Below are 18,546 nucleotides of genomic sequence, written 5' to 3'. Positions count from 1 at the left end.
GTTTGATAAAATGAAGCAATATATATATATATACATATATATATATATATGTATATGAAATAAAAACACATTTTGCTTGTTTGATAGAATGAAGCAAGATATTAACTTTGCTAGGTAGAAAGCGTTATACACGTGATTGTGTTCAATGGACTTCATCTCCCAGAAGTCAGCGGGGCTGACAGCAGTGTAATCAGCCGAACAGCAGTGGCGTGGGTTTCCCTTGCCTTTCCCCCCCCCCCAAAGCAACGGAATAACTTATCGTTTGTGCCAAAATGACGGTGAGTCAATTCTTTGGTTAGTTTTTTTTTCTTTTCCAAATATGGAAATAAAAAGCGAGCGTGGACATTTTGCACTGCATTGACGGATCGTCGCTGTTAGCAAAGTCAGCTAGCAAACAGCATGTCAGTCGAAGTAACTCTGAAGAAACCCACACGAAATACGCCAACGTTTTAAGTGTAGCGTGTAATGTTCCGCTCGATTCTCTACAGTTACACGACATAACTTGTTGTTCCATTCTCAGCGCTGGCGATTAGAGACGCATTGATTACTTTCCAGCTGCCACTGCGTTTCTGTACATCTTGCTTACTTTACATGTCTTTACAGGAGCGCAAGGGAACTGCAAAGTTGGACTTTTTGAGAAAGATTGAGCTCGAAATCCAAGCTAAATGGGAGAAGGACAAATCGTTTGAGAATGATGCAGCGATAACAATTGGGGAAAGTGCACAGTAAGTAGCGCCTCTGTTAAAATTCTCAAAAGGATAGACCAAAACACCTTATGTTACATAAATGCTGTTTGCATTTGGGTTTGGATGAGTTCTTCCTGGGACATATAAGCACCGTCTACTTGGTAGCTAAATGTACCAGCAAAAAAAAATAAATAAAATTTACAGTACTGCACTTTGTCCATCTTTTTTTCCTGTACTACTTACCCTCACTGGAGTCATAAGTGTGACAACCATTTACCCTCACATTCATACCTATAGACAAGTTAGAATCGTCAATGAACCTATCATGCATGTTTTTGGAATGCTAGAGGAAGCTGCAGTACCAAGAGAAAACCCACAGCAACATGTGAAAACGCCACGTAAGAAGGCTGGAGTCTAGATTAATATCCCGAACCTCAGAACTGTGAGGCTGAGGTGCTAACAACTGCTCGCTTTTTGTGAACACGTTATTTCAGTTATTGTGTCATGCCACGCACTACCTGGTTGGTCCTTCAGGTATGTTGTCACTTGTCACATTTGTCAGTAATTGCTATAGATTCCGATTTGTGGTAATTTGATTCATATAACTGCTTGTTAACGCTATATTTTATAGTAGATGTTAAAAAGCACCTTACATGGTAAACTGCATGTAAATTGATGTTGGTAAAGTGGACAATTCATCGCTTTAAAGGCCCGCAAAATGCCTCTAAAGTGGAGAATCGTGAAAAAAAATTATAGCTGGCGATTGTTGCCTCACTACAAGCAATTCAGCACCACATATCTCTCCATCTGCTGTAACAAAAACTGTGACCCTGTATTGGGTTTTGAGGTTCCACATACAATATTACTGGACTGTATAATTTTTTTTTCATTATTCAACCACAAAAACATGGCGTGATTGTCAAGGAAGAAGCAGACGACCCCAAAAACGTAACAAGCAAGAATAAGGAGAGAGTGTGGATATTTTGAGAGGCTGTCGATCGATTGCCCAATTCACTGACTGCACCCGTACATTTCAGTGACACAGACTTTCTACGCTTTGCGTTCTAGCCTCAGGTACATATGAAATTAAAAGTTGAGTATTGTTGTACAAAAACAATACTGTATTGGTACAGCTTGGCGGTGGCTGCTGGCCGTCCTGTGTGGCATTTGTTTTCTTATTCCGGCTTCATCCATTCATGAATGTTCGGTTCATTGAAGACTAAATTGTCCATAGTTGTGGATGTTTGTGTGAATGATTACAAGCGCTTTAGAAAACGGACGGATGATGCGCAATGTCAATATTCTTGCAGTGATGTAATGTGATGGCTCATACTTTTCCTTCCATAGTTCAATGAGTGACTCTATTTCACAGCAAAAACAAGTATTTTGTCACCTTCCCCTACCCTTACATGAATGGGCGGTTGCATCTTGGTCACACATTCAGCTTATCAAAGTGTGAGGTGAGTTGAAATGATTTAAAAAGGAAAGAACTTGGAAATGTGTCTCATGTCTTATTAAGGTGTCTCAAAAACATGTCGTTTCTGCAGTTTGCAGTTGGCTACCAGTCCTTGAAAGGGAAGAAATGCCTTTTCCCGTTTGGTCTCCACTGCACAGGCATGCCAATCAAAGTGAGTGTTTTTGTGTATTCCTTAAGATCGCTTCATACATGCAGTGTCCAACATTGCACCAAAATCTGTTTTCTCCTTCGCAAAGGCCTGTGCAGACAAGCTCAAGAGGGAGATGGAACTGTATGGAAATCCCCCACAGTTTCCTGACGAGGAGGAAGAGGAGAAGAAGGAGAAAGCGATGACGTGTGATGAAATCATCATCAAAGACAAAGCAAAGGGCAAGAAGGTCTGAATTTGAGACTCCATTAAAAAATTGAAAAAGCGAAAAAAACGGTTTTCTAACTGTAATTATCTACATTTATAGACACTACTGTCCACACACTGACATGAAATAGTTAAATACTTTAAATAGCGAAAATCTGCGAATGGTTTCCTATAGATGCCGCAAGATGGCAGCAAAGCACTAGTTGTGTAACTGGTCCCAAAGCAATACTGTTATTGCTATGGCCTGAGCACAAAAATGGCAAATAGATGATTTTTTTTTAAGGTAATAACAGAGCATAGCCTTAAAAAAATCTAATGCCAAACTGCCGATATGGAATGTTATCATAAAGGTTGAATTTTTTATGTACTATAGTTGGAAGCCATTAGTTTGTGCAGGTGTAACTATAGCTAATACTACAAGTAAATATAAAGTCAAACAACCCCAGTAATTGGACCAGACCAGAACTTTGTCACCTATACACTATTACTACTAATGTCTATACAGTTTCTGCCATTTTGTAATCGTCTGTGCTGTCTTTTCCTGTTAGAGTAAAGCAGTGGCCAAATCCGGCTCCTCCAGCTTCCAGTGGAACATATTGAGGTCTCTAGGCCTGACTGACTGTGATATCGTCAAGTTTGCCAATGCCGAACACTGGCTGGAATATTTCCCTCCTCTGGCTGTCAAAGACCTCAAAATGATGGGCGTCAAGGTACAAAATCTTTCAAAATCTTTTTTTTTTTTGTACACGACACAATTTGAAAGGTTATTAAATGTGCGCTGTGATCTGCCAGGTGGACTGGCGACGCTCGTTCATCACCACAGACGTGAACCCATTCTACGACTCCTTTGTCCGCTGGCAGTTTGTCACGCTAAAGGAGAGAAAAAAGATTAATTTCGGGAAAAGGTGAGATGAAAAAAATGTTTTGGAATTTGTTTGATGTTAATTAATATTGTAAATATCTGTGCAGGTTTACCATCTACTCCCCCAAGGATGGACAACCATGTATGGACCATGACAGGCAGACAGGAGAGGTACACATACTTGGTCCTTTGAAAAACAATAGGATTATCAAAAGGTGCTTGGCATTCTAGAATATATGCTTGAATGTATGGGGTTTTAAAACGTTTTGGATAAACTATTTGAATTTTTAACCATAAAGCAATCTGACTGACTTGGTGTTGCCTCTTTCTGAAAATCAAAATGAGTGAGCATAGCGTGTTCACATTTTGGTCTTCAAATGATCTTCATTGATAAATGAAAGTAGCAAACGGCATGTAGATTATTGTAATGGAGTAGAAGTATCGTTTCTTCTTAACATAAATACTCGAGTAAAAGTAAAATGTATGCTTCATAAAAACTACTCTGACAAGTACAATCTATCCAAAATGTTACTTGAGTAAATGTAATGGAGTACCCACCTCTGTATATGCATGCATGCATACATCCATCCATCCATCCATCCATTTTCTGAACCGCTTCTCCTCACTAGGGTCGCGGGCGTGCTGGAGCCTATCCCAGCTGTCATCGGGCAGGAGGCGGGGTACACCCTGAACTGGTTGCCAGCCAATCGCAGGGCACATACAAACAAACAACCAGTCGCACTCACAGTCACACCTATGGGCAATTTAGAGTCTCCAATTAATGCATGTTTTTGGGATGCGGGAGAAACCGGAGTGCCCGGAGAAAACCCACGAAGACACGGGGAGAACATGCAAACTCCACACAGGCGGGACCGGGGATTGAACCCGGGTCCTCAGAACTGTGAGGCTGACGCTCTAACCAGTCATCCACCGTGCTGCCTACATGCATACAGACAGTATTAATTAGTATTTTATTACTATTTTAAGGATCTGGAAAAGCTTGAAATTTTATCTGAAAAGTTAAATTAATTTGTTATATGCTGACATTTTTGGATTTTGTTCTGCGTCACTTGTAGGGAGTTGGACCTCAGGAGTATACACTTATCAAGATGAAGATTGTTGAGCCATACACAGCCAAATTCAAGTCCAAGGTGTTTTACAGCAGGTACCAAACTTTGTTGCTATTAATTCATATAATTCATGGGAATTTGAGGGAGACGCAAAGCGAAGTACAGCGTTGACGCCATCTCCCCTGCAGCGCCATGAAAGGCAAAAACATCTACCTGGTGGCCGCAACCCTGAGGCCGGAGACCATGTTCGGTCAAACCAACTGCTGGGTGAGGCCCGACATGAACTACGTGGCCTTTGAGACCACCAGCGCAGATGTCTTTATCTGTACCAGGAGGTCTGCTAGGAACATGTCCTTCCAAGGCTTCACCAAGGAGAATGGTGTGGTCCCTGTGGTCATGGAAATATTGGGACAGGTGTGCATATATGTGGTTAAAAGTATGTTAGAAGGCATTGCCTTGGTTAACTCTATCGTCTAGTGATGGTGAATTTTAAAGTAGGCGTAAATATGATTCATAGAATCAAGGGATGCGATGATAAAATAAAATTGACATGTGATGTGGCATTTTATGTACAACTTAGCACTGTTTCTGTTGGAGCCGATTAAATAAATATGGTTATAACGTAGTAACACAATGAGTACATGCTTCAACAAATAGCTACAGGAGTTCATCTTAGAGTATAATTGGTATCACTGAGAAAATGTCACTGGGAGAACAGCATAGATTTATTCAGGTAAAGTTTCTTTCAGACTTAATCATTTAAAGGGGGTTACATGGACAATTGTGATAAAATAGCAATGTTGAACTAAGAAAAATATATACCGTATTTTCACGACCTTAAGGCTCACCGTATTAAATGGCGCAGTCTCAGTTACGGGGTCTATTTCTGTATTTAACACATACATAAGGCACACTGTATTATTGGGCGCAGGCATGGTAAAACATACGCTAGCTTAAAACATACGGTAGCATGCATGCATGCTAAAACAATGTTTTTAAAAAGGCAGCGGGAGCAAAACTGAGTTTCGGTTGTGCTTTATTGAAGTATTTAACAATGTACTGAGGTTATTTTTTGATCAATCATCATCCACAAATCCATTAAAGTCCTCATCTTCTGTATCCGAAATCAACAGCTGGGCAAGTTCTCCAACAAACGCGCTGGATTCCCGCTCGTCATTGTCGGAGTCAGTCTTGTTGCCGTGCAGCTCCTCAGAAATGTTGGCTTTTACGAAAGCTCGAACAACAGTGCAAGCAGACACGTTAGCCCAAGCATCCACAATCCATTCACAAATGGATTGTGGATGCTAGACTTAGTAAAACTGTCTCACATCCACAATCCTAGACTTAGTCTAGACTTAGTAAAACTGTTTGCCATCTGTCATCCATCGTTTCCACGCCGCTCGCCACTTCACTTTGAACGCCCTGTTTACACGGATGAGCAGCGGTTGGAGTTCCTTAGTCAAGCCTCCCGGAATGATGGCAAGCTTCCTCACTTGCTGCACATGGCAGAGTTATTGCACTCAGTCGAATGGTGACTTGAGACGCTTCTCCCGGCTGTCACTTGCGAATCACGGATTCGTTTATCTTGAATTATCTCGCGGCTGCGGCTGCTGGATTCCCATGTTCCTCCGCGTAATTAATAGCTTGCAGTTTAAACTGTGCTTCGTATGCGTGTCTCTTCCTCGGTGCCATTTTCAGGGGTCCTTAGTCCAACTCGGGCCACCTCGCCTTGTTTCCGCATTTTGTTTTTCTTTTTTTTCCGCGGAAACTCAGCTTCGTCTTCTTGACTTGGCGAAGCTCGTTTTCCTGCTTCCTCCACTTGTGAACCATGGATTCGTTGATCTTGAATTCTCTCGCGGCTGCTCGATTCCCATGTTCCTCCGCGTAACTGATAGCTTGCAGTTTAAACTGTGCTTCGTAAGCGTGTCTCTTCGTAGGTGCCATTTTCGGGGCTCCTTAGCCAAACCGATGTTGTTTTGCACAATGTACACCCCGGCGCTACATACCTACTGGGAGTGTGGCTTGAGTGTCCGCATGCTGATCTCAGTCACGTCCGCTTTTCCTCTGTATAAGCAGCGTGTCGGCAGGAAATGCTCCCAGTCAGTCAAGCGGCCAAAAAAATGTCCCAAAAAAAAAAAGTCAAGCGGAGCGCTCATCACACAACAACATTTATAGATGTTGGAACTCGGTGCACACATAAGGTGCGCCGCATTATAAGGCGCCCCGTCCATTTTGGAGAAATCTTAAGACTTTTAAGTGCGCCTTATGGTCGTGAAAATACGGTACTTGAAAAGATGGATTAAAAAATACAATTCTATTTCTAAAATATGTCAGTTATTATTACCAACCATTCTAATTTGCTTTCATTGTTAAATTAATGTTTTCAATGGCAGGTATTGACAAACCTTTGCAATTATTGTGGTATTTATTTGTTTAATTAAATATTTACTAGCTATCTCAATTTGAGTCAGCCAGTATTCTAAAACAGCGAGTCTCTGCTACCTCAATTCACGTCAAGAGTTTAAAATAAATAATAATAATACATTACTCTGTCTTGTATTCATTAGAAAGCTATAATTTGTAATGCACTGTTTTTTTTTGCAGACATCCATCCATCCGTTGTCTGAGCCGCTTATCCTCACAAGGGTCGCAGGATACACATTAGGTGTATTTGCACAAAGTATCATTATCTGATCAGTATCGCCGATACTTTTTCAGTATGGCCGATACTTTTTACTCCCTGTCAGTTCGGAAAAGAAATTTGTGGTATCGAAGATATCTATAGTCAATGAACACCAATCGATTCACAGCACTGTAAACACATTGCAGTCGAAAGTGATGAGTCCAGCAAGTTAATAAATACAACATTAAAGGGAGTCTTTGTTTTACGACAGAGTTCCGTTTCGGCGGGGATGACGAAACCCAAATTTGTACACAAGCCTGAATGCGTCATAATGTGTTACTTTCCTACAATAACACAGTAGGAAAGTCATAATTTTTGTAAATATTTGTATTTAAAAAATCACTTGTAAGACCTGGATATAAAAGAATCAAATGAAAAACACTAAGTACGGGGGAAACTGAGTGTGCCTTCTTACGCCGCTTCACATACTGATTCAACAACCTATGTCTGGAGTGTCGTAAAGGGAGAACCCCCATATTTGTACTGATTAATAGCGAGAAAGGGAAAACCACCCTTGTGTCAGGAATGCATGACAAAACTACAGCCCCCTTACCAAAGTTACAGGCAATAGTTATCTAAACAGTAGAGGTGCCCTTTAAAAACATTTCCTTTTACCGCAGCTCATCCAATCGTGATCACGAAACATTTTTGCTCGCAGGACATCCTCGGCTGCGCCCTGAGCGCTCCCCTGACCTCCTACAAGATCATCTACGCTCTGCCGATGCTCACCATCAAGGAGGACAAAGGTACGAGAAAGTTAAGCTAAAACAATTAAGCATTCACAATCCGGTGTTTTTCATTCTGAAAAGCAAAAGTTAAATGTCACAATCAAATTTCTAATTACCCTCAGGTCCACCTGGTTTTAAAGGTTAGGGAGCGCAATGAGGTGTGTTAAACACGGATGGTTTTCGTGCACTGACATTTCATCGGCTTCCCAAACAGCTTTATTTACCTTTTCCTCTTTGGAAATGTCCGTCCTGGTGCTCATCACACGCAGTTAGAGAGCGGCTCAGCTTCGATGTACTACGACGGCAAGGTAGCATTTTAAAAGTTGTCCAAAATGTAATACCTTTTCCCTCTTGTATTTGGTTTCCATCAGGCACGGGGGTAGTTACCAGTGTGCCTTCTGATGCGCCTGATGACATCGCTGCTCTCAGGGACATCAAGAAAAAACAAGTGAGTTGCTGATTTTTGTATACAGCTGCAACTAGATACCGGTAATATAAAAGCTTCAATTTCAGTCGACCAAACGCCACATTTATTGTGACAAATCTTGGTTAGCGAAAACGGAATACTGTATATTCAACAGGCCCTGAGGGACAAGTATGGAATTGAAGACAAGATGGTGCTGCCGTTTGAGCCGGTAAGCTCATCTGCTCAGACATGTCAGCATAAACCCATCAATTGTAGTTTTAAAGTATGTGTGTGTCTGTGTTTCAGGTTCCCATTATAGATATTCCAGGTTATGGGAACCTGTCTGCTCCGCTGGTCTGTGATGAGCTGAAGATCCAAAGCCAGAATGACAAGGAGAAGCTGGCCGAGGCCAAGGAGAAAGTCTACCTAAAGGGTTTCTATGAAGGGGTTAGTCCACCTACTCAGAGCCGCTACTGTGGGAATTGACGATAGTGTATCTAATGACTGAATGCATGTTTGGTCGCTCTGTTACTAGACACGTGCATAGAAAATGTCTCTGCATGCTTGATGAGATACACCAGCACATACTCTATACATGGACTATCCATCCATCCATCGTTTGTCCCAGACCGCTTGTCCTCATTAGGGTCACTGGTGAGTTGGAGCCTATCCCAGCTGACTTTGGGAATTGATGTATTTCTCACACACCTCAGAGTTCTGAGGTCGTGGGTTCAAATCCGGCCTCCGGCCTTCCTTGGATTTTATTGGGTACTCTTGGTTTCCTGCCAAATTCCCCAAAACATGCATGGTAGGTTAATTGAAGACTCTAAATTGTCCTTCGGTGTCAATGTGAGTGTGAATGGTTGTTTGTCTATATGTTTCCCATGATTGGCTGGTGACCAGTTTAGGGTATGTCGCCTCTTGTACAAACTCAGTTGGGATAGGCACACCTAGTGAGGATAAGCGGTACAGTGAATGGATGGTAGATGGATATTAGAGACAAATCCCATATGATGGATTGTATGTTCTACATTGTGCAACAAAACACATAGTACTTTATAATGTGTTACCCTTGCAGAGTATTAAATTAACCCTTAACCTGATATCCATTAAGCAGCATACAATTTGATGGGAACATTATTATTATTATTATTTTTTTTTTTTACAATTATTCAGTTGCATTTTGGAGTGACATCTTTAATTTTTGATGTGTATTAACTGATGAATTGATTCCTGTCAGATCATGTTGGTTGACAGTTTCAAGGGGCAGAAGGTCCAGGATGTGAAGAAGCCCATCCAGATGATGATGGTAGAAAAGGTAGGAAAACCTCGATCTGCAGTCTCTTGTAGGATACTAGAGTTTGTGATGTATGATTTAGTAGACTGCTTGATTTATTGCTATCCCAAAGTGATGATGCAGCTGCATCGCTTGTTTTCAGGGCGAGGCCTGCATCTACATGGAGCCAGAAAAACAGGTCTTGTCGCGTTCGGCTGACGAGTGCGTGGTGGCGCTCTGCGATCAGTGGTGAGTGACACGAACTGAGCACAACTAAGAAACTCTGCAGTAGGAGTGTATTCAAATGAGCTCGTTTGTATCTCAGGTATTTGGACTACGGCGATGCTGTATGGAAGCAGCAGGCCAATGAAGCCCTCAAGACTTTGGAGACGTAAGAGCTCAATTCATTTGATAGGATGAACTTTGTGCTTTATTTGTTTATTTATTTTTTATACAGGATAAGCACTGTAATGAAGACCAAACATTGTAATTGATTCTTTCTCATCTATTCCGTCTTGCACAGATTTTGCGATGAAACCAGGAGAAACTTTCAGGCTACTTTGGCATGGCTTCAGGAGCATGCGTGCTCCCGTACTTACGGGCTTGGTAAGTGTTTGCCTTGAGTGTACCAAGCCTAGTTCACCATTGCTCTCATTTGGAGTTCGCTTGCTTGATTGTAATTCATCCTTAAAATTTGTATTGTTCACAAAGAATTTGAATCGTTTGATTGCGTCAACTCAGTTAATTTTGTAGCAGTAGAGGTGGCAGTTAATTTGGGCCTAACTAGTTAGCGGCTTGCGTCGCCTAAAGAGAATAAATCAGTGTTTCGTAAGGCTCTTTTCGGACTTAAATACAATACTATTTATTAGAAGCATTTAATAAAACAATAAAACAATGGTGAATGAAAAGCACATGGAAGTAGATTCCCTGGCAGGCAAACTTGGCGTCTCAGTACCTCTAGTGTGGGTTCATTTCAACCTAAGAGCAACACAGTTTGTTGAAAATATCTTGATAAAATATCAATTGTACTGTACAAATGTACAACACTGGTTAAAAGTGAATTGAAAGGCGGTTCCCCAGGCAGGCAAAGTTAGCACTTCAGTCCCCCTGCATCCCCCACAGCCTATTTACCTTCGGTTGACACTCACGTATTTCTCAACAAGAGGAGCACTTTGCCTGTGCGTTTGAATGTGAAAAGGAAGATTTGAAGAAATCCAAAACTCTTCACGTTACTTGTTCGCCTTAGCCTGTTCACTTCAACAACATGATTTTTAGACCTTGTAGTGATCTGTCCTTTGTAGATGCAAGCTTCCTCAATAGTCTATTCGATCAACGTCAATCAATGTCCTCTATAGTAACTGTAAGGAGGAGTGACAAATTTTCTTCTTTTTAGCTTTGAAGTCTAACTTTTAGTGACTGACTGCATCTGTAAATCAGCAGAGGCATCCAAAGTTGGTCTACTGTTGACTGGAAGTGACTTAAAGGCTGTTGACAGGCAAGACAGTGTAGCTGACATGCTTGTATACACCTGAGAGGGAGTGAATGCTTTTTCGTACGTTAACGCTATACAAACTGACAGGGGCTTATCTTCCTTAGCCAGGAATACATTCAAAACAATTTGCAGGTTTCTATTTTTTTTCTTTTTATAATTCCCTTAAGCTTGTTTTTTTTCTTGCTTTTACATAAGTCGGCTATCCTTTTAATGCTTTTGTTATTGTACTGTATGTGCATGTCACTCGTCATCCGTGTTTGCACTCGGTTGCCTTAGGAACACGGCTGCCTTGGGACGAGCAGTGGCTGATAGAGTCCCTCTCGGACTCCACCATTTACATGGCCTACTACACCGTGGCCCACCTCCTCCAGGGAGGCGTGCTCAACGGACGGGGGGCCTCACCGCTGGGCATCAAGTAAGGGCACAAATCATACGTCAGGAACCAAAACACCACGTCATACACAGCAAATTCATTATGTGACTGTTTTTTTGTTTTTTTTTTGTTCATCTCTCAGACCATATCAAATGACCAAGGAGGTGTGGGACTTCATCTTTTTTAAAACCGCCCCCTTCCCGAAGACTGACATCCCAAAAGAGCATCTTCAGAGGCTCAGGAGGGAGTTTGAGTACTGGTACCCGGTGGACGTGCGCGTGTCTGGCAAAGACCTGGTGCCCAACCACTTGTCTTACTACCTGTACAACCACGTGGCCATGTGGCCCAATGACAGGTGAGCTTGTGTTTATTATATTTGATGTCTCTAATAATAATTTTGACTGTGTACACAGGAACCTTGACTTATAAGTTAAATTTTTTCTGTAACCAAACTCAATTTACTCCTAATCAAATCAATAGTCCCAACTGAAATGAATGAAAATTCCATTAATCTGTTGCAGGCCCCCTAAACCACACAAAATACATTTGAAATAGCTTTGTTTTGTACAAAAACAAAATTAAAAAGTATGTTAAGAAATATACTGGTTTTATGACGCTTAATAACGATACGTTGGGACAAGCCGAAAGTCACAAAAACGGTGCGCCAAAGCTGTGTGTCTTTAAGGGCAATGGCCTAGTGAGTGGCATCTGGAACATGGCCAGTTAGTTTCTGTGTGAGCGTCTGGACGTGACCTTTGACCTACTGTAGCTGTTTGTTAGTCTTCTCATCTTGTATTTGTCTGCTTGACTTTGCACAGTTAAATAAAGTGCCTATGCGACTGTCACTTTTTTTTTTTTTTTTCCATTACACTCGAGCAGCATGTATCTAACACAGACACTATAATGTGTACAGTAATTTCTATCCATTTTTTTGTGATCAAATGCTTTTACAATGTGTTTTAAAAAATGTGTTTTAATTTAAGTATAAGTTTAAAGCATAGCTTATGGGAGGGGTAAAACTATTTTAAAAGAAATCATATCACCTATTGCGGGTGGGTCTGGAACTTATTCCCGCTATAAATGGGGGTTCACTGTAGTGGAAAAAGCTTGAAAACTGCATCCAGAATTAACTTGGAAAATTGTACGAACACTTTTTGTACCACCATCACCACTACTACCAACGTCACCCTCTATCATCCACAGTGGGAAGTGGCCACAGGCCGTGCGAGCCAACGGGCATCTGCTCCTCAACTCTGAGAAGGTGCGTCAAATTTTGATGCCGTGATTTGTCATATTTAATCAAACAAACCAGTCACAATTAAGTGATTTTGCACTGTTTTTGATGGAATTCTTGATGAGAAGCTGTGGTGCGTGGTGTTAACATCTGCTTTTCTTGTCCAACAGATGTCCAAATCAACCGGAAACTTCCTCACTCTGAGCCAAGCCATCAAAAAGTTCTCAGCAGACGGTTAGACAATTCCTCTTGCATTATGGTTTCATCCCCGCAATGTTTTGCATTCTTCTATATTAGACAAATTCAATTGGGGGGTGATAATGAATGAAATTTGTTTACTCTACAAGTCATTTGTTTCTGATCTGTGCTCCTGGATTTCCCTGCTGGCTTTTAATTTAAACCACCCAACATAACATCAGTGTGAAAACTTCACTCAAACATAACTAGCATATATTCAACAAGGAAAACATGAAACTCTCACAATCCTCCTAGGTCTTCATTAAACTTGAATGAAAAGTTACATTAAAGCTATCCTCAATGCTATTTTTTTTTTTTTTTTTTTTTTTTTTTTTTAACATATAAACTTTTTAAGTCATCTGCAATGCTCATTGAAACTCAAGTAAAACATCTGCCAAGCGCATGAGTCATTACACAATATTATACAATAAACATTTAGTTAGAAAATAAACAGCATCATTTATATTCCTAATGAGATGGAATTCTCTGCCAGAAATAATTTACTGCCCTATTAGAAATTACTTCCTGTATGATCATTTAATTTGTTTTAATCACAGTTTAGCTAATAAAGTTGCTCTCTATTCCATATGGAAGTACAAATTCATGCCCAGATTGCAGATGTAAGATGGACCTCCTGTTGCTGTCTCATCAGAAAAGAAGATGGAGGAAAGTTAATTGCCCTTTGTAATGCTTCCATCAATTTCATGCTTTCTAGCTATGAATACTTTCACTTCTGTAGCTAGAAGAGAGCATTGACTTGATTTTTTTTGTTCTCTGACACCCTAGTTTTCTCTGGCCTTCTTCTGGTTTGGGCAATTTGAATAATATATGTATGTGTTACATTGTGTGTCGAGATGGCCACTGTGTAAAGAACAGCAGACAGAAGTTCTGACAGCAGAGAGACGCATTAAGTTCATGGCCCGTCTCACACCTCTCACTGGTGCCTGTCGGGCGTTGACTGACAGCTTCCGCCTGTAGATGGAGACAGAGGGCCCGGAAGACGTCTTTCTGTTCATTGTTGCTTTGCGGTTCACTAGTTCGACAGCTGTGGGATCAAGAGTGAGTTGTGTATAAAAACTGGTAGAGGGTGGGTGAGGAGAGTGGGGAGGGGTGTGTGTGTGTGTGTGTGTGTGTGTGTGTGTTGGGGGGGTCCTAGTGGCATCACTTATATCACAGTGATGTATAATTAAGGCATCTCTTGATGAAGATGTCGCCTAGCTCGAACTGGTGTCTGCTGGGTATTTCCAGGAGTTTCAAGTTGACAGTCATTGTGCAGATTAAGAAATGAAGTTATTTGTCCTCATGTTTTCCTATGCATGAATTACCTCCTTTCCTCAAATAGTGGCCTCCGCTCTGATAGATGCTGAACCTCGTTTTGAGCCCGGGTGCGTCGTCCCCTTGAACAGTGAGACGCTTCACCTAAAATAAATGGCTCCTTTTATCCCCGTCTCAGAAAAAAAAGATGTAATTACCAATAACTATCTGATACGTCTAAAGTTTGTTGAAAGTGATGCATCTCAACTGAAAGACGAGTATGTCGGGGAGGAGCCTGGGTTGTTAGTGGTGAGTCTTCATCGCATATACATGCGCACTTCAGGCACATTTTTTCCAAATCAAACCACCTGAAAGCCATTTATTTTTAAGGGTAATATTGTAAGATTTTTTGATATCATAGTTGTGGTGTAGATTTAAAAATCTATATGGGAGTGCGTCAGTTACTCACTATTTTTCACCCTTTGTGCTAGGGCTTTGATACTGTACACTGTTTATTAGCATTTTATTTAAGTTTTTTTTGGGGTGAACATTGTACTCCGGTGCTCTTTGAAACGCTATCAAGTGTAAGTCCCAGGCAACTATTTGAAGAACTACGGGTAAACCGTAGTGTTCTCCTGTCCGTCTTCCTCTACTTCAGGTATGCGTCTGGCTCTGGCCGACGCAGGTGACACGGTGGAGGATGCCAACTTTGTGGAGACCATGGTGGACGCCGGCATCCTGCGCCTTTACACCTGGCTGGAGTGGGTGAAGGAGATGATAGCCAACCAGAACAACCTGAGGACCGGACCTGCCGACACCTTCAATGACCGTGTTTTCACGAGGTAGACGCAGCCATTCATTTACCTGCAACACCATGCCGGAGGTAGAAAATGGACACAAATATTGAGACATATATAGTAATAGTTAATCAGTTAGAATCTTCAGGCCTGATTTAATCAAAGTTTGCCCATGCAAAAATGGATGTAAACTTGATTGCACATGCAAACAGATGTGGAGTCTGATCCACTTTATCGGGCGCACCCAAGATTGCGTCTGCCAAACATGCAAAATTGCCACACACTTCATTTTGTTTGTTCTGGGAAGAGAACATGCAAATAGATTAATTAACACAAGCAATGTGATTTACCAAATCTGATATGAATTACACTGGCTGAGTTTGTAACAATTGGTCCTGGCCTCTCCCAGAGCAGTTTTTTCATGTGTCCTGTTCCCAATTTTAAATGCAAGGATGTGCAGGATAGACACATACATCAAGTAGCCACGCATTCGGGGTGGATTAAATCAAACAAAATTTGACTTTTAGGCGCTTGATGGCTTCCCCAAAATTATTGGAGCGATAGGTTTCTTGACACAATATGTGTAGTTGTCCCTTCCACAAACACTTCCAGTTCCATCACTTCAAACTTCATTTTGAGGTTGTCAGGCTCTCCCAAATTTTCCATGGTGAAAACCATCTGAGCTACTTAAGCGCAAATCCATCTTTTTTAAAATCCTGCAGTCTCCACCACTTTTCCGCCCTTTGCTAACAGCGCGCACAATTAGTAAGGGTGAGTGAACATCAAATTTAGCACCCATTATTTGGGACTTTAGTAAATTAGGCCCTATGAGTTTTTTTAAGGCCAAGGTTTCCTAATACTATTGTCTCTGGTGTGTACTCTCTGTACTTTGTTTTTTAATGCATTAAAAACAATATATACTCACTGACCATATCAATTCAGTTTTCAGTTCAATTCAACTTTATTGTCCCTTGAGGGAAATTTGTTTTGGAGACAAGTAAAAAAACAGACATATGAAGTACGATCACATACATAAACAACAACACTGGAGAGGAATATGAATGAATGAATACATGATAAAACCATAAAACTGTAAGGGACAACTGGAGGCAGGAACATCATTATATTTGTATCCATGAATGTCTAAAAGTGTCACTTTTCAAATTTAATTGTGTGATGGCTTCAATTACAAATGAATTTTTCTCCACTGTTTGATTTTGCCTTTGGCACTCTGAATCACCTGCCCGAGGATAGGACCTGGAACTCGGCATGATCAGGACACTGTATGGAGTGTACCCTTTTGCAAAACGTTGTTGACAGGTCGGACAGTGTGACACCAATAATTTTACTTGCTGTTTTATCCACATGTTCTAACCTTTTTTTTTTTTTTTTTATCACCTAACGTGAGACTGCCAAACCCAGGGGTTGATGGCAAAGGTCAGGACAGATTTGACCATGGAGTGATAAAACATTTCCATCAGGTCGCTGCAAACTCCAGACCGATTGAGTATCGGAGGAAGTGCAGTCGCTGCTGTGATGTTTTGTACACAACATCTGTGTTTCCGTTAAGATAGTTTACTGTCTATGACCACCCCAAGGTACCTAAAACTGGTGACGCGCTCCAGAGTCTCCTTCTTATTTATGATATATATGAGTGAGTACACTTTGCATATTATTCTGTTGAAATCTAATACGAAAGTTGTAGTAAAATAAATTGAGACTTTCAAGAGCTGATAGCGAGCCTGTCTGCAAGCGTTTCAGAGGCTGCATTAAAAAAATAAAAATAAAAAAGAGGTCCCTAGACTAAACCTTAAAGAATTTTGTGTCTTGGCCAGCGAGATGAATTCCGGAATCTTCAAGACGGAGCAACATTATGACAGGATGATGTTCAAGGAGGCTTTGAAGTGCGGCTTCTTCGAGTTCCAGGTAAACAACATTCTGTCATCCTACCAAGCAATTCATAATTGTTTATTCCCCCCCAAAAAATCCCAAATCCACCTAAAGCCAGTATTAATATGATGAATGGTTCCTACAGGCTGCAAAAGATAAGTACAGGGAGTTGGCTATTGAAGGCATGCACAAAGAGCTGGTCTTCCAGTTCATAGAGAGACAAACGCTTCTGCTGGCCCCCATCTGCCCACACCTGTGCGAATACACCTGGGGTCTCCTGGGCAAGGTAAGAAATATGTAAATTTGCCACCTCCATTTTGGTATTCACATTTGGAATACTGGCCACGAGTTGAAACCTGACTTTCATCCTTTCCTTCCACCGCTGTGTTCAACTCCTTTTATTCTCTGGAAAGAAGATGCGGCACCAAAGCGACGTTTTAAAAGACCGGCGCTAATATTTATTCATGAGTACGCCCGTCATCAGCCCGGTTTATTTAATCCACTTCTCACGCTCTTTCTCGGCGCTACCACCAGGAGCTTGTCTTCACACACATATGCTTCCGCTTGTTGCCACCCTTAAAGTAGGGCCCACACTTATTGTGCATATTCCTAACAACATAGAGGACCAAGAATATTTTGAACACTCATGTATGAGCACAAAAGAAGGCTGCTGAAGTGGAGATGGGTGTTTTTGGTTGTCACCTAGCAACAATCGAACCGTGATAATCAAGTTTGATTTCGTGCACCAGCTAAAAAGCTAATAGGCGCGAACATTTTCACCCTGCTATGTTTTGTTGTTATAATACAAATGCATTTCTGAAGTCCAGTTAAAGCTGTCTCCCCTCCTCCATCTGTTTTTTTCCCTCTGACAGCCTACTTCTGTGACAAAGGCGTCGTGGCCTGCCGCCGGTCCAGTGGATGAGATTCTCATCCGCTCCTCTCAGTACCTGATGGAGACGGCACACGATCTCCGACTAAGACTCAAAGCATACATGCTTCCCCCGAAAAATAAGGTACAATGCAGGCATACGACGGAGTTCTGTTCCTTTGGTGGTAAGGCGTTTATATTTTGTTTCTGGTTTATCCATCCATACATCCATCTTCTATATTAAGATTTATTAAGATGCACCTTTATGCATAATCAAATCCACTATACACTATGTAAATGTTTCTGGCCAGTAGTCTTTTGTAATTATCAGTATTAGTAAGATCAGTCTGATTTTGATGATGTTTTTCTTGCACAGAAAGGTGACTCAAAGCCCCCCGCCAAGCCTTCCCACTGCACCATCTACGTAGCCAAGAGCTACCCCACATGGCAGCACAGCGCCTTATCCCTGCTGGGCAAACACTACAAGGTCGGTGACATGCACACACGTACTGTACATGATGCGTCAGATGGATACCCAAATTGCGCCTTTGTTTGTCTTTGTGCAGAGCAACAACGGCGTCCTTCCAGACAACAAGGTCATAGCGAGCGAGCTCGGAGCGCTGCCTGAGCTGAAGAAGTACATGAAGAGAGTCATGCCCTTTGTGGCCATGATCAAGGTACGCTATTAACGGTGTGGCGGGCCATTTGCATCTAATCATAAGGTGTCTAGCATAGGGGTGGGCAAAATAGCCCACTCCATTCTTTAATTCGGCTCAGCGAGCATTTTACAGTATTAAGACAATTTGTCGCATTTCTTTCCCCACAAGTGATTAATGAATTGTATTTTTTCATTTGTAT

The 18,546-nt window shown here is 41.4% G+C and overlaps 1 protein-coding gene across 1 annotated transcript in view; it reads left to right on the top strand.

Annotated features, from left to right (window-relative positions):
• The first annotated feature begins 159 nt into the window (after positions 1-159).
• The window catches only part of lars1b (leucyl-tRNA synthetase 1b), a 27,325-nt gene continuing 8,938 nt past the window's right edge, over positions 160-18,546 (top strand). Inside the window, exons 1-28 of the mRNA XM_061752069.1 lie at positions 160-278; positions 604-725; positions 2,059-2,146; positions 2,234-2,314; positions 2,400-2,540; positions 3,067-3,228; positions 3,311-3,423; positions 3,488-3,551; positions 4,457-4,545; positions 4,639-4,864; positions 7,792-7,879; positions 8,233-8,309; positions 8,443-8,496; positions 8,574-8,714; positions 9,508-9,585; positions 9,707-9,792; positions 9,869-9,934; positions 10,067-10,149; positions 11,312-11,450; positions 11,551-11,763; positions 12,612-12,669; positions 12,813-12,876; positions 14,792-14,975; positions 16,766-16,856; positions 16,966-17,106; positions 17,693-17,833; positions 18,065-18,175; positions 18,255-18,365. Coding sequence (XP_061608053.1) covers positions 273-278; positions 604-725; positions 2,059-2,146; positions 2,234-2,314; positions 2,400-2,540; positions 3,067-3,228; positions 3,311-3,423; positions 3,488-3,551; positions 4,457-4,545; positions 4,639-4,864; positions 7,792-7,879; positions 8,233-8,309; positions 8,443-8,496; positions 8,574-8,714; positions 9,508-9,585; positions 9,707-9,792; positions 9,869-9,934; positions 10,067-10,149; positions 11,312-11,450; positions 11,551-11,763; positions 12,612-12,669; positions 12,813-12,876; positions 14,792-14,975; positions 16,766-16,856; positions 16,966-17,106; positions 17,693-17,833; positions 18,065-18,175; positions 18,255-18,365 — 3,018 coding nt within the window. The 5' untranslated portion in view covers positions 160-272. The remainder of the gene's footprint in view (positions 279-603; positions 726-2,058; positions 2,147-2,233; positions 2,315-2,399; positions 2,541-3,066; positions 3,229-3,310; positions 3,424-3,487; positions 3,552-4,456; positions 4,546-4,638; positions 4,865-7,791; positions 7,880-8,232; positions 8,310-8,442; positions 8,497-8,573; positions 8,715-9,507; positions 9,586-9,706; positions 9,793-9,868; positions 9,935-10,066; positions 10,150-11,311; positions 11,451-11,550; positions 11,764-12,611; positions 12,670-12,812; positions 12,877-14,791; positions 14,976-16,765; positions 16,857-16,965; positions 17,107-17,692; positions 17,834-18,064; positions 18,176-18,254; positions 18,366-18,546) is intronic.

Source organism: Phyllopteryx taeniolatus, chromosome 17 (assembly GCF_024500385.1).
Source record: "Phyllopteryx taeniolatus isolate TA_2022b chromosome 17, UOR_Ptae_1.2, whole genome shotgun sequence".
NCBI lineage: Eukaryota > Metazoa > Chordata > Actinopteri > Syngnathiformes > Syngnathidae > Phyllopteryx > Phyllopteryx taeniolatus.
The sequence above is the reverse complement of the archived record's forward strand: the minus strand, read 5'-3'. Positions and strand labels throughout refer to the sequence as shown.